This window comes from Neoarius graeffei, chromosome 1 (assembly GCF_027579695.1).
Source record: "Neoarius graeffei isolate fNeoGra1 chromosome 1, fNeoGra1.pri, whole genome shotgun sequence".
Lineage (NCBI taxonomy): Eukaryota > Metazoa > Chordata > Actinopteri > Siluriformes > Ariidae > Neoarius > Neoarius graeffei.
The window spans coordinates 15,010,795-15,025,325 of NC_083569.1; the positions used below are offsets into that span (position 1 = coordinate 15,010,795).

Consider the following 14,531-nt stretch of genomic DNA (forward strand, 5'->3'; position numbering starts at 1 on the left):
TCCCGGATCACACCTCAGTCCTCCTGACTCAGCCATTGCTTCCCTCCTCAGAAATCTCCTTCGTTCATGCCATGATACACTTCCACAACCATGTGTTGTGGAACACCTGATTGTCATCCCATTGATTGAAAACACCTGACTCTCATTTCACCTTCAAATTAACTGCTAATCCTAGAGGTTCACATACTTTTGCCACTCATTTTCCTCAATAAATAAATCTCATCTCATCTCATTATCTCAAGCCGCTTTATCCTTCTACAGGGTCGCAGGCAAGCTGGAGCCTATCCCAGCTGACTACGGGCGAAAGGCGGGGTACACCCTGGACAAGTCGCCAGGTCATCACAGGGCTGACACATAGACACAGACAACCATTCACACTCACATTCACACCTACGGTCAATTTAGAGTCACCAGTTAACCTAACCTGCATGTCTTTGGACTGTGGGGGAAACCGGAGCACCCGGAGGAAACCCACGCGGACACGGGGAGAACATGCAAACTCCACACAGAAAGGCCCTCGCCGGCCCCGGGGCTCGAACCCAGGACCTTCTTGCTGTGAGGCGACAGCGCTAACCACTACACCACCGTGCCGCCCTCAATAAATAAATCTCATCTCTCATCTCATTATCTCTAGCCGCTTTATCCTTCTACAGGGTCGCAGACAAGCTGGAGCCTATCCCAGCTGACTACAGGCGAAAGGCGGGGTACACCCTGGACAAGTCGCCAGGTCATCACAGGGCTGACACATAGACACAGACAACCATTCACACTCACATTCACACCTACAGTCAATTTAGAGTCACCAGTTAACCTAACCTGCATGTCTTTGGACTGTGGGGGAAACCGGAGCACCCGGAGGAAACCCACGCGGACAACATGCAAACTCCACACAGAAAGGCCCTCGCCGGCCCCGGGGCTCGAACCCAGGACCTTCTTGCTGTGAGGCGACAGCGCTAACCACTACACCACCGTGCCGCCCTCAATAAATAAATGTCCAAGTATAATATTTTTGTCTCATTTGTTTAACTGGGTTCTCTTTATCTACTTTTTGGACTTGTGTGAAAATCTGATGATGTTTTAGGTCATATTTATGCAGAAATATAGGCAATTCTAAAGGGTTCACAAACTTTCAAGCACCACTGTAGCCATTAGGTGGCAGTCCAGAATCAGAAAGCTCAATCCAGCCCAAGAAGAAGTGGGCGAGATGGGAGAGACACAGCCGTTATCTTGGCGAGTACGTTTTTCTTTCTTTTTGAATTTGTTTATATATGAGTTTGTGTATGTTTGTCTTCTCTGCTTTAAGCTATCGCTCAGGCTTGTGTAATGTGTAGTTAGTTCGTGTGAGGACCGCGCGCGAGCATGTCTTTTTGCATCTCACACAAATATACGCGTTATATAACGCAAAGTTAACGCAGAACCACACCGAGCGTTTAGAAAGCTAGTCAGATAGAGATATATACACTTACGGTTTATGTACATTTGTATAGCCCCCCCCCCTTCACTTTGCAGTAGACTGCATACACATCAGCATCCCTGTGCGATTTCCTGGAGGAAAGTTCAGGTAGACAAAATGGCGGCTTCCATGAGGTACCTGAAGACTCTCCAGGTCCTCTGTCTCAGGGTCAGTGTAAGGGGTTCAGACAAGGATTAGGCTCAAAATAAAATCTTTGGGATTCTCAAGTCACACTTTAAAGGGGAGCTGAAGGCAAGTTTTTTTTTTTTTTTGGAACTTATTTTTTATTTGACAACTACATACATACATACATAACTTAAACACAGGGGAGATGTATATTATATACAGTAGGGTGCATTAGTTGCCCTCACTTTCATAAAATCTGAGGCATTTTTGTTTGGGTGTTCCTTTTCACCAATAAAGACATCCTGTAAAATTTTTTGACCATATTCAAGTCTAATGGTGGCACCATGAGGTTCATTTTTTTTTTTTTTTTTTGCCAAAAACCACTTATTTTATGTTTTCGTGTAAGGTTTGAATCACAATGTTGGACTCCATTTATTGATTTCTTGTGACCCAGAGATCATGTTAAGATAGGGTGACCAGACGTCCCGGCTGTACCGGGACAGTCCCGATTTGGGGTTGTGTGTCCCGAGTCCCGACAAAAGTCTGTCGGGACACGGATATGTCCCGGTTTTCGCCACTCGCGACGTTTGCGACTGAACAGCGTGGGAATCATTAGCGGAGAAATGTCTGCATTTACTATTTTGATGAATTGACAGGAATCACAAACTTTCCTGGTTACTGCCCCCTGTGGCATGGGTGTTTATTTAGCCACATTATTCCAGACAACAGAATGTGTTGCCATGCAACAATAAAATAAACATTAACTGGCGCGAATGTTCTTTGTCTAGCAGCTAGCAGCAGTAATGCCGCAGCAATTATGCCGAAAAGAAAATGTACCTTTTCCAAAGATTTACAGGGCACCTACCCCTTCCTCCGAGAGGTGCAGAACAATGCGCACGAAGCCTACTGCACACACTGTAAGTGTTCCTTCTCCGTAGCCCACGGTGGTAACGCCGATATACAGGATCACATTAAAACTGGAAAAGATTCACTCTTCTTGTAAATATACGTAGGCTAATGCATTTTGTTTAGGGTGGGTGGATTGACAGTCGCTTTAGCTTTGTTCCTGTGCTTTGTTCTTGTACTGAGTTGGGTAGCCTATGTTGCAAATGATGTGCGCTCCTGTGGGAGCTTTCCTCGGGCTGTTGCCCCTCTCCTCCTTTAGTGCTATTTTGCTTGAGTGTATATTCTCAAATCACTTGTCTCTTTTTTGTTTCTGTTTAACATACCATTCTGACAGTTTGGCCATACATTGATAAATGTGAGCTTCAACAAAATGATAAGCGCACCTTTCTGAGTGTTACGTTTATGTAAAATAAAAGGTGTGCGTGCATGAGCATGGTCGCGCGCAAAAGTGTCCCGGTTTCAGACTAGGGAAATCTGGTCACCCTATGTTAAGAACCGTTGCAAGGGATTGAGAAGCATTAATGTGATTTCATAATACATTTGTATTGTTTAAAAGTAGTTAAACAATGATTCAATGAACAGCTAAAACTCAAACTGTGCTTGATAATATATTTAGAATATGTACTAAAAATGTGTATCTAAGATATTTGGTATACTCTATAAGGTGCCATAATGTTTCATGAAAAGTGATCAAAATTTTGTCATAAAATAGCAGCTTTTTCCATAACTTTGAGCTCCTGGTGCCACCATTAAACTTTTGAATTTTGTCAAAATATTTCACCCAGTATGTTTTCTTACCAAAAGGAACATAAAAATACATCATGATTGGAGGAACTTTTCATTTGTAGGGGGCAACTGATGCACCCTAATATACAGTTACACTTGCTTGTAATTCTAGAAATTGAAAATTTCTTTTTTTCTTCTTTTCCCCCCTCCCTTGGTGTTGAATATATCTTTGTAAATATCAGTCCGTATTCTTGTACTTGTACGTCATATTTCTCCTCGACCAAATCTCGCCTCCATTCCGTTAGCCTTGATCAACATTCTCTTTAGTACGAGTACTTTTTCAAGTAAGAAAAAAAAAAACCCAGTACAAAGTACGTGTAATTTAGGCCACCCATTTTTTTATCTTTAGGTTCACTGATTTTTTTCAACATATTTTTGATGTCGGTTGAAATAAAAATAAGTGTCCTTGTCCAGTTTTTTTTTTACATGGCAAAATTTCAATGTCGGATTAAGATTTATATATATATATATATATATATATATATATATATATATATATATATATATATAATGTATGTGTGTGTGTGTTCTTGTGTATAAGTTTATAACACGGACTAGCATTCCAGTATTTACTTCTCTGAAGGTATGTGATCATATGACCGTTGAGCTCTCATGAGCACATCGAAGGCTGATACGTTCGTGCTGCTTGATTCGATAGGACTCTCTGCGGCACCATCCTCTTCTAATTCCACAGTCAGATACTTGCAGCCAAAATCGCGAACTAACGTTATGGCAGGCATATTTGGCATCGCGCTCATTACATCACCTTCTTTCTGAGAACCAAAGATCATTTTGATCTTTTCGTTGTTTACTTTCAACGCTTGAGAGACGAAATCGCCCACGTTTTGGTTAGTGAGACAGTTAAAAGACTTTTCTTTACCACACTTTATGCTTACGTACAGTTGAGGCGATAGCTCGGAATCCATGCTGTCAGCGTCAGCCATGGTCAGCACGAGGTTGACACTGTTGTAAAGCGGTCGTAAATACCATAAAAACATTCAAGTGAATACTCAATGTCGTAAATAGTTTCGTTTTCGGACTCGGCTGAAGTGGATATATACAACACACATTGTCGTTTGTATTTGCGATTCTAATACTTTTTACTTAAAGAAATATGACCCTGTACCAGGGATGCAGTGCTGTTGCAAGAAAAATATGTGAGGTTTTTTTTTTTACATTTCTTTTTGTACGTTTCGGTGGTTAAAATAAAAATACGCACAGACTTTTTATTTTTCTAGCGGTACTATTTAACTGCCGTCAGCGGATCTGTGATCCAAAAAATCTAAAATGAGTCGCCTTACAAGTAAGAAGATCAACAGTACAGAATACGTGCATTTTCGTCTCGTCTCGTCTCTCGTCTCGTCTTCTTCCGCTTATCCAGGACCGGGTCGCGGAGGCAGCAGTCTAAGCATGGAAGCCCAAACTTCCCTTTCCCCAGACACCTCGGCCAGCTCCTCGGGAAGAACACCGAGGCGTTCCCAGGCCAGCCGAGAGACATAGTCCCTCCAGCGTGTCCTGGGTCTTCCCCGGGGCCTCCTCCCGGGGGGACATGCCTGGAACACCTCCCCAGGGAGGCGTCCAGGAGGCATCCGAAAAAGATGCCCGAGCCACCTCAGCTGGTTCCTCTCGATGTGGAGGAGCAGCGGCTCTACTCCGAGCTCCTCCCGAGTGACTGTGCTTCTCACCCTATCTCTAAGGGAGCGCCCAGCCACCCTGCAAAGGAAACTCATTTCAGCCGCTTGTATCCGCGATCTTGTTCTTTCTGTCATTACCCAAAGCTCATGACCATAGGTGAGAGTCGGAACGTAGATCGACCGGTAAATTGAGAGCTTCGCCTTTTGGCTCAGCTCCTTCTTCACCACGACGGACCGGTAAAGCGACCGCATCACTGCGGAGGCTGCACCGATCCGCCTGTCGATCTCACGCTCCATCCTTCCCTCACTCGTGAACAAGATCCCGAGATACTTAAACTCCTCCACTTGAGGCAGGACTTCTCCACCAACCTGGAGAGGGCAAGCCACCCTTTTCCGGTCGAGAACCATGGCCTCGGACTTGGAGGTGCTGATTCTCATCCCAGCCGCTTCACACTCGACTGCAAACCGCCCCAGTGCATGCTGAAGGTCCTGGTTTGAAGAAGCCAACAGGACAACATCATCCGCAAAAAGCAGAGATGAAATCCTGTGGTTCCCAAACAGGATTCCTTCCGGCCCCTGGCTGCGCCTAGAAATTCTGTCCATAAAAATTATGAACAGAACCGGTGACAAAGGGCAGCCCTGACGGAGTCCAACATGCACCGGGAACAGGTCTGACTTACTGCCGGCAATGCGAACCAGACTCCTGCTCCGTTCGTACAGGGACCGGACAGCCCTTAGCAAAGAGCCCTGAACCCCATACTCCCGAAGCACCCCCCACAGAATACCACTGGGGACACGGTCGAATGCCTTCTCCAGATCCACAAAGCACATGTGGACTGGTTGGGCAAACTCCCATGAACCCTCGAGCACCCTATGAAGGGTATAGAACTGGTCCAGTGTTCCGCGACCAGGACGAAAACCGCATTGTTCCTCCTGGATCCGAGGTTCGACTATTGGTCGAATTCTCCTCTCCAGTACCCTGGAGTAAACTTTCCCTGGGAGGCTGAGAAGTGTGATTTCCCCTATAATTGGAGCACACTCTCCGGTCCCCTTTCTTAAAAAGAGGGACCACCACCCCAGTCTGCCACTCCAGAGGCACTGTCCCCGACCGCCACGCGATGTTGCAGAGGCGTGTCAACCAAGACAGCCCCACAACATCCAGAGACTTGAGATACTCAGGGCAGATCTCATCCACCCCCGGTGCCTTGCCACCGAGGAGCTTGCAAACCACCTCAGTGACTTCGGCTTGGGTAATGGACGAGTCCACCTCTGAGTCATCAGCCTCAGTCTCCTCAGTGGAAGACATGACGGTGGGATTGAGGAGATCCTCAAAGTATTCCTTCCACCGCCCGACAATGTCCCCAGTCGAGGTCAACAGCTCCCCACCCGCACTGTAAACAGTGTTGGCAGAGTACTGCTTCCCCCTCCTGAGGCGCCGGACGGTTTGCCAGAATTTCTTCGAGGCCGACCGATAGTCCTTCTCCATGGCCTCCCCGAACTCCTCCCAGTTCCGAGTTTTTGCCTCTGCAACTGCCCGAGCTGCAGCACGCCTGGCCTGCCGATACCCGTCGGCTGCCTCAGGAGTCCCGGAGGTCAACATGGCCTGATAGGACTCCTTCTTCAGCTTGACGGCATCCCTTACTTCCGGTGTCCACCACCGGGTTCGGGGATTGCCGCCACGACAGGCACCGGAGACCTTGCGGCCACAGCTCCGAACAGCTGCGTCCACAATGGAGGTAGAGAACATGGTCCACTCAGACTCAATGTCCCCCGCCTCCCTCGGAAGCTGGGAAAAGCTCTCCCGGAGGTGGGAGTTAAAGACCTCCCCAACAGAGTGCTCGGCCAGACGTTCCCAGCAGACCCTCACCATACGTTTAGGCCTGCCAGGTCTGTCCAGCTTCCTCCTCCGCCAGCGGATCCAACTCACCACCAGGTGGTGATCAGTTGACAACTCAGCCCCTCTCTTCACCCGAGTGTCCAAGACATAGGGTCGGAGATCAGATGACACGACTACAAAGTCGATCATCGACCTCCGACCTAAGGTGTCCTGGTGCCACGTGCACTTATGGACACCCCTATGCTCGAACATGGTGTTCGTTATGGACAAACTGTGACTAGCACAGAAGTCCAATAACAAAACACCACTCGGGTTCAGATCGGGGAGGCCGTTCCTCCCAACCACGCCCCTCCAGGTGTCACTGTCATCGCCCACGTGAGCATTGAAGTCCCCCAGTAGCACAATGGAGTCCCCAGTCTGAGCACCCCTCAGTACCTCTCCCAGGGACTCCAAGAAGGCCGGATACTCTATACTGCTATTTGGTCCGTAGGCACAAACAACAGCAAGAGCCCTCTCCCCAATCCGAAGGCGCAGAGAGGCGACCCTCTCGTTCACTGGGGTAAACTCCAACACATGGCGGCTGAGCTGGGGAGCTATAAGGAAGCCCACACCAGCCCGCCGCCGCTCACCACGGGCGACTCCAGAGAAGTGGAAAGTCCAGCCCCTCTTGAGGAGCTGGGTTCCAGAGCCCAAGCTGTGCGTGGAGGTGAGCCCGACTATCTCTAGCCGGTACCTCTCAACCTCCCGCACAAGCTCAGGCTCCTTCCCCCCCAGCGAAGTGACATTCCATGTCCCAACAGCCAGCCGCTGTGTCCGGGGATCAGGTCGTCGAGGCCCCTGCCTTCGACTGCCACCCAATCCACACTGCACCAAACCCCTACTGCTACCTCTGTGGGTGGTGAACCCACAGGAGGTCGGGCCCACGTCGCCTCTTCGGGCTGAGCCCGGCCGGGCCCCATGGGCAAAGGCCCGGCCACCAAGCGCTCGCATACGAGCCCCAACCCCGGGCCTGGCTCCAGGGTGGGGCCCCGGCTGCGTCCTACCGGGCGACGTCACGGTCCTGGATTTTTTCTCCATAGGGGTTTTTTGGTGAACTGCTCTTGGTCTGGCCTGTCACCTAGGACCTGTCTGCCTTGGGAAACCCTAAGGCTGCTGGGCCATAGAAGGTGCACGCTGCATGCTGCACGCTACACGCTACACGTTCACGTGAAGAACCGGACCCTGGGCCATTAAACTTCATGCTTGGATGTTCACGTGTTGCGTCTGTTCTACTTTGACCGAGTAACCAACAATACGGACTCTTCGGATGACGACGATTGCCTCATTCTGCTTTTACTGAGACAGAGGAAGAGAAAAAGGAACAGAATTTGGAGCCGAGAACACTTCCTTCTGAGAGAAACCCGTGGTGAATTTCACCGAACATTCTATAATCTGCTTGACAATCCCGATGAAGAACTATTTTTCAATTATACCATTCAATTATATTTTTTCTGAAGTTTTCCCCTGAAAGCATAGAGTTATCTCCCTAGACCCGTTCTGATTGGCTGGCGCGGCGGTGACCGCATGCATTGACTGGAATTTCCATCTTCACGCCTAGAAAAAAGTGTGCATGTTCATTTCTCGCTTCACGCGTGAAGTGTGCAGCGTGCAACGTGAACGCCGTTCTATGGCCCAGAGCAAGTCATGCTACGTTTGTCCACTTTTCTTTACACGCGTGTAGCGTGTAGTGTGCAGCATGCAGCGTGCAGCGTGAACCTTCTATGGCCCAGCAGCCTAACAGGGGCATAATGCCCCCGACAACATAGCTCCTAGGATCATTCAAGCACACAAACCCCTCCACCACAATAAGGTGGCAGTTCTAGGAGGGGACGTGCATTTTACAAGTGAAAAAAAAAAAACCACGCAGAGCATGTGCACTCTACAAGTGAGAAAATCAACAGTACAGAGTACACGTACTCTACACGTGGGAAGAAAAAAAACCCAGTACAAAGTACATGCACTATACAAGTGAGAAAAACAGTACAAAGTTTTACAAGTGAGGAGAAAGACACGCTCCAAAGAGGAGAAAAAAAAAAGACCGCAGAGTACCGTGCGTGTACTTAACAAGTGAGAAAATCAACAGTACAGACTACATGTACTTATAAGTGAAAGAAAAAAAACAGTACAGAATACATGCACTTTACAAGTGAGAAAAACAACAGTACAAAGTACGAATCTTTTTACAAGTAAGAAAAAAAGACGCTCCAAAGAGAAGAGAAAAAAAAGTGGAGGAGATTAGAGTTCTGGCATTGCTTGTTTTAATAATGACCATCTTTTATCAAACAAGTCTGTTTTCAACTGTAGTCTTGCTGTAATTTTCTCCATGATAAACACATTTTTTACCCTGTCTCTCCATTGTGTTATACTTGGAGGCTGTGGTTTCAACCAGGAAGCTGTTATTGTCTTTTTTGCGATCAGCAGCAGGATTCTTAGTAAATATTTAGAGCTCTTGTCTGTCATACTGTCAGGAATTATACCCAAAATGTACAGTGCCGGTTCCATAGGAAAATTAATACCCATAATCTGTTTAATTTCCTTCTGAATATTCTCCCAGAAATCTTTTATTTTTGGGCAATCCCAGAATATATGGGTGGTGTCACCCACCGCTCCACACTCCCTCCAGCATAAATCAGTTGCATTGCTATATTTTGATGTAATAAATGGGGTGTTGAAGTAGCGCGTTTTTACTTTCCAATCGAATTCCCTCCATGTTGGGCTGTTAGTTAGTGTCCCTCTTTAAATGTTTCCTCCCATTCTTCATCTGATATTATGATGATGGCTTCCAGCTCCCATTTTTCTTTGATGTCAAAGTTATCATTAGATTCATATTGTAGTACTTTATAGATTTTTGATATAACCCCTTTTTTTGACTTGTCCTCTGAAAATGACCACAACACTTCCTCTAATTTAGATGGTGTCTTACAAATGTTCTCCCATTCCTGGTGTTTTTGTAAATAATCTCTTAGCTGTAAGAATTTGTAAAAGTCATTAGCTGGTAAGTTAAATTCTTTTTGGAGTTGTGTGAATGATTTCAATGTTTGTCCCTGAAACATTTGATTATATTAGCCCCTTGTTAGCCCATTTGTTAAATCCTGAATCCATGGTAGATGGTACAAAGTCTGGGTTCTTTAGGCAAGTTTTTATTTTTTTTTTTATTATCAATACTCTGTTTCTCATTTTCTAAAATGTAGGAATGCATTTCTGACAGCTATTTTGTCACTGCTATAGCAAGTTGAATGTTTGAAATATGCTGTGTAATATATCAGTCCATATGTCAAAGCAATGACATGACAGGGCTCGAAATTCATATATTTTTTCACCAGCCAGCTGTCCAAAGTTACCTTCCAAAGTAACTAGCCAAACAGAAAATCAACTCGCCAAAATTTGTTCATGTATGAATTTTACTTCTGTCAAAAATAACACAGAAGAGAGTAGTTACCATTGTTCATGACTAATGTGCATTTATTTCAAGACCCGAGTATTTTGATACTACTTTTTTTTTTTTTGCACACTTTACAAATTGGCATTTGCTGTTCCATGTCGTCCTCGCGATATCCAAAAAAAATGCCAGATGACTGACCCCTTACTAGTTCTTTTAGGAACCAATTCGTCCGCTTCCATTTTTAATTTGTTGTTGAAATTGACAGAGCTTACACGGTAGCCAATGCAATACCAGCGATTTCACGAACTGAGTCAGCACTGTAAACTGAAACTAGGAAATCTTCCCGCAAGTTCCTTTCAGCACCGAGATGTCGCCCGGGATTGGTTGGCGAGTGCGTGACATTGTTTTTTTTGTTTTTGTTTTTTTTTACCCTTAGGCAGCCTCTCGCGTTACTGCCTGAGGGACAGGGAGAAAACCACCTGAAAAGGTTTTAAACAAACGCAAGTCGGCAGATGACCATAAAATACTTGATAGTTACGATATAATTATATGTATCTCACACGGAATTTTCGGAGATATATCGAGTATATTCGATATATCGCACAGCCCTAGTCTGAATCTTCGCTTCATATATATTTTTTATTTTGAACTAGCCAGCCGGGCTGACTAGTGACAGGAATTACCCGCCAAATGACAAATTAAGTCGCCTCGGGCGACCGGACCACTGCGAATTTTGAGCACTGCATGAGATTCGCTGAGACCTGTGTGAGACTTCATAGGACAGAAGAAAAACGTACAGCGGAAATCAAAGTGACCATCATCTGCCAACGCTGTCAAAAGACACGTGCGCTCTCCTTCGAATGCTGACGTAATCAAGCCGGAAGTTTTCCTTGTGTCCGATATCGCTCCCTACTTGCTATATAGTGGGGATGCCATTTAATAATCTGGTACCTCTGGGCTTTTCTTCATTGTGTCCAGAGTGGCAACACGGTGGATGGCAACACAAGAAGGAAAGGCATTTCTGTGAAGTTTGTTTTTGTTTGTTTGTTTATTTATTTAAAATTGATGCATATCACAGCACATTTAACAACACCGCAAGGACAACATGGCACAATAATACATCATTATAAGGGGGAAAAGAGGAAATACAATTATCTTTTTAGGACTGTGTGGAACAGGCAACATACCTGACTGTTTTTTTTTTATTTTATTTTTAAATGAAGGAAACATTTAGCCTGCAAAATAAAGTTCAACACATTCCAGACTGGCGAGTGGCCTACTGGTTAGTGTGTCTGCCTCTCGATCAGGAGATCGTGAGTTGTACTCACAGTTGGGTCATACCAAATTATAAAAATGGTGTCTACTGCCATTTGGCAAGGCACGCTGCAATACAGATGTGAGTGGGGAGTTAAACTCTCACGGTTACCAGAGGACCAGCCCCCCCACTGTAACCCTAGCTAAGTAATCTAGGCGAGAGGCCGAGGGCTATGAAACGGAGATCGGTACCGCCAAAGGCACCATGAATGGTGCAGGAAGGACTTTGACTGACACATTCCAGTGATTTGTTTGTGGGGTTTTCATAATAAAAATAATCTTTATCCCTAAGGGAGTACGGTGTTTCGAGATGGCTAAAGAGGTAATTGTTTTAGTCCTTTCACATTAAAAAAAAAAAAAATGTAGCAATGTTTCGTCCATGTCCTCACAAAAAGAACAATCAGTGCTTATGTCTGTATATTTAGCTAAGGTAACATTAAAGGGGAACAGAGGGCAATATATAGAGTAAATATAACAATAAAACACACATTAACGAACCTTATTCAAGACTTACAAAAGTTTTTTGTTCTAAGGTTGGAAAGTTATAGTGTTTTGAAAGTAGCTCGAGCAAACTATTTCCGCAGTTTGAACAGCCCGCCATGATATTAATTTTATCCAATCAGAATGCACGTTCATTTTCTCTGCGTAACACTCATGACGTATGTATGTGCCCAGTTGTGTTGGCTCATTGAGGTTGGGACTAGCACGTGTGAATCGGAAAGTAGGATGAATTGTAAGTGATCGGCTACACAAACCTGGTTCAAACTGATACCCTTCTAAGCCATAGCCTGCTTGCAGTGTGTCTTGCGGGATCTCTTCGTATGATTCGACAGAGCTGTCGCTTTCACTTGATGCGCCCGACGCCATGATTACATGCTTCTCTCCTAGTGCAGTGGGTAGGGCTGACGTCACGGTCTTTTAAAAATGGCGACTCTTGTGCCGTTTAGCGTACCGACTATTATATTTACAATTACCAAGATATTTCGTTGTTTTCTAGTATATAAATTTGATAGAATACTTAAGAATACGTTACTTTGTCACATCAGCAACTTTATATATTTGGTACCCCTTTAATAGGGTAAATTTTGTGACGAATCTTAAAATTAACTTCTTTCACTTTATTTGTAATGCAGTATTTGTTAGGTAGAAGTCACACTTTTTTCCAATTAATATCCTGAATCAGAGATCCCCAATAAAATTTCCCCCTTGGTGCAGTTCTTTTTCTGACCTGAAAAATCTGGCGAACATGTTTGTCACATTTTCTGTCTACCACATTAATCCCATTCAATAAAAGTTGTTAGACTACTAGTAGGCAAACCACAAGAGAGGTGACTTTTAATTAGTTATATTAATCCCTCAGGGATAGCTTTAATTAATAAATTAAACTCCCTAAATGGGACTGGGAGGCCATGGCGTGACACAAATTGTTCATAAGTCAATATAGAGCCAGTTCTATCAAATAAAGCAATAACATCATGAATGTCATTTTCAAACCATCTGGGGTAAAATAGGGATTTATTTTTAATTGTAATATCTACATTGTTCTAAATAAGCATTTTGTGAGGTGAGAAGTTATGAACGAAACATATCGCTACGTTCACACTGTAAGGCTTAATGCTCAATTCCGATTTTTTTTGTGAAATCCGATTTTTTTGTGAGGTCATTCACATTAACAAATATATGCGACTTGTATGTGATCCTCAGTATGAACGAAAAGCGACCTAAAAGTGTTCCACATGCGCATTGCAGGATACGACGACGTCACACGCAGTGAGCATGGCCAGTGTTTACGGAAGTAAAACCGCCCGGTTGCGGTATGACCCATCCAATCTAGCTTGAATAGCTGCATCCCCCCAAATGGAAATCAGCTCCCTAACCTCTGCGTCCTTCCATTGAGAAGATTCAGAACCTTCACAGCCCGAAGCGTCCCTCGCATTGACGTCATGCGCAGGGGCGCAGATACGTTTTTTGAACTGGGAGGGACAAAAAACTGGGGGGGGACAAAGCTGCCAGCAAACCAACCCCAACCCCGATATGCCTGTCAAACTTGTTATTAGTAACCATAGCAACCAAGCTCGAGCTCGCAACCTGTGCAGTCTGCGCAGCTCAACCAACCGAATATCAGTCTTTGTTTTGTTTTATGTGAGTTGTTGCAACTATGTATACACTGCCGTGCACCTCAATAAACCGAATGGTAATTAGTCTTTTGATTTTTCCGTGAGGTTTGCCTTATGCAAAGAAAGACAGCATAGACGTTTTTTCCTCCCTATAAGTGGGGGGGACCGAGCGAGGTGAATTTAAATCTGGGTGGGACGAGTCCCACCCTCTATCTGCACCCGTGATTATGCGCCATGTTGTTGTAACTTTTTTTGAGAGACCCGCCGCCTACTTGAGCGCAGAATAGTGACGTTTGTGGCTTGTTGATGACGTGTAAGTCGGATGAATGCGACCTGGCGGTTCAGACTGAAGTCGCATATGAAAAGAGCCGATAGGAATCGGAATTAGGACCACATATCCAAACGGCCTGGGTCGGATTTGAAAAAATCGGATCTGTGTCGTTCATATTGTCAATAAAAGATCGGATACAGGTCACATATGGGCGAAAAGATCGGATTTGAGTCACTTCAGCCTGCAGTGTGAACGTAGCCATAATTTCCAGGCAAGAAGACATTGCTGGTGAAATTTAGATGATATAATGGGTAGTTTCGTAGGAGCATAGTTACATTGAAGAACAAAGGAAAGACCACAGTCTGGTTAAATATATGATTAGGGATGAAAAACCATTAGGATTTGGACTGAACAAGGCACCTCTTAATCCATTCAATCCTAAATGAGTTAACTGTGTCAGTGAAGCCCAAAAAGTCTAAACCTCCTGGGGCTCTACTTTCAGTGAGCAGCATTTTTTTTTCTTTTCTTTTTTTTTATAAAAAGCTTGTGAGGCTTATTTTTCTAGATAAAGCCCAGAAAGATTTTGTTAATCTCCTTTAATATTCTATCAGTCATGGATAATGAGAGGGCAGGTATACAAAATGAGAGTCCATCCGCCTTGGACAA

General features: G+C 44.9%; 1 protein-coding gene across 3 annotated transcripts in view; it reads left to right on the plus strand.

The window, feature by feature from the left end:
- Positions 1–1,152: 1,152 nt before the first annotated feature.
- The window catches only part of c1h22orf39 (chromosome 1 C22orf39 homolog), a 49,568-nt gene continuing 36,189 nt past the window's right edge, over positions 1,153–14,531 (plus strand). For all 3 annotated transcript variants that reach the window (XM_060929909.1, XM_060929900.1, XM_060929918.1), the window contains exon 1: positions 1,153–1,234. In XM_060929909.1, the coding sequence (XP_060785892.1) occupies positions 1,205–1,234 (30 nt within the window). In that variant the 5' untranslated portion in view covers positions 1,153–1,204. The remainder of the gene's footprint in view (positions 1,235–14,531) is intronic.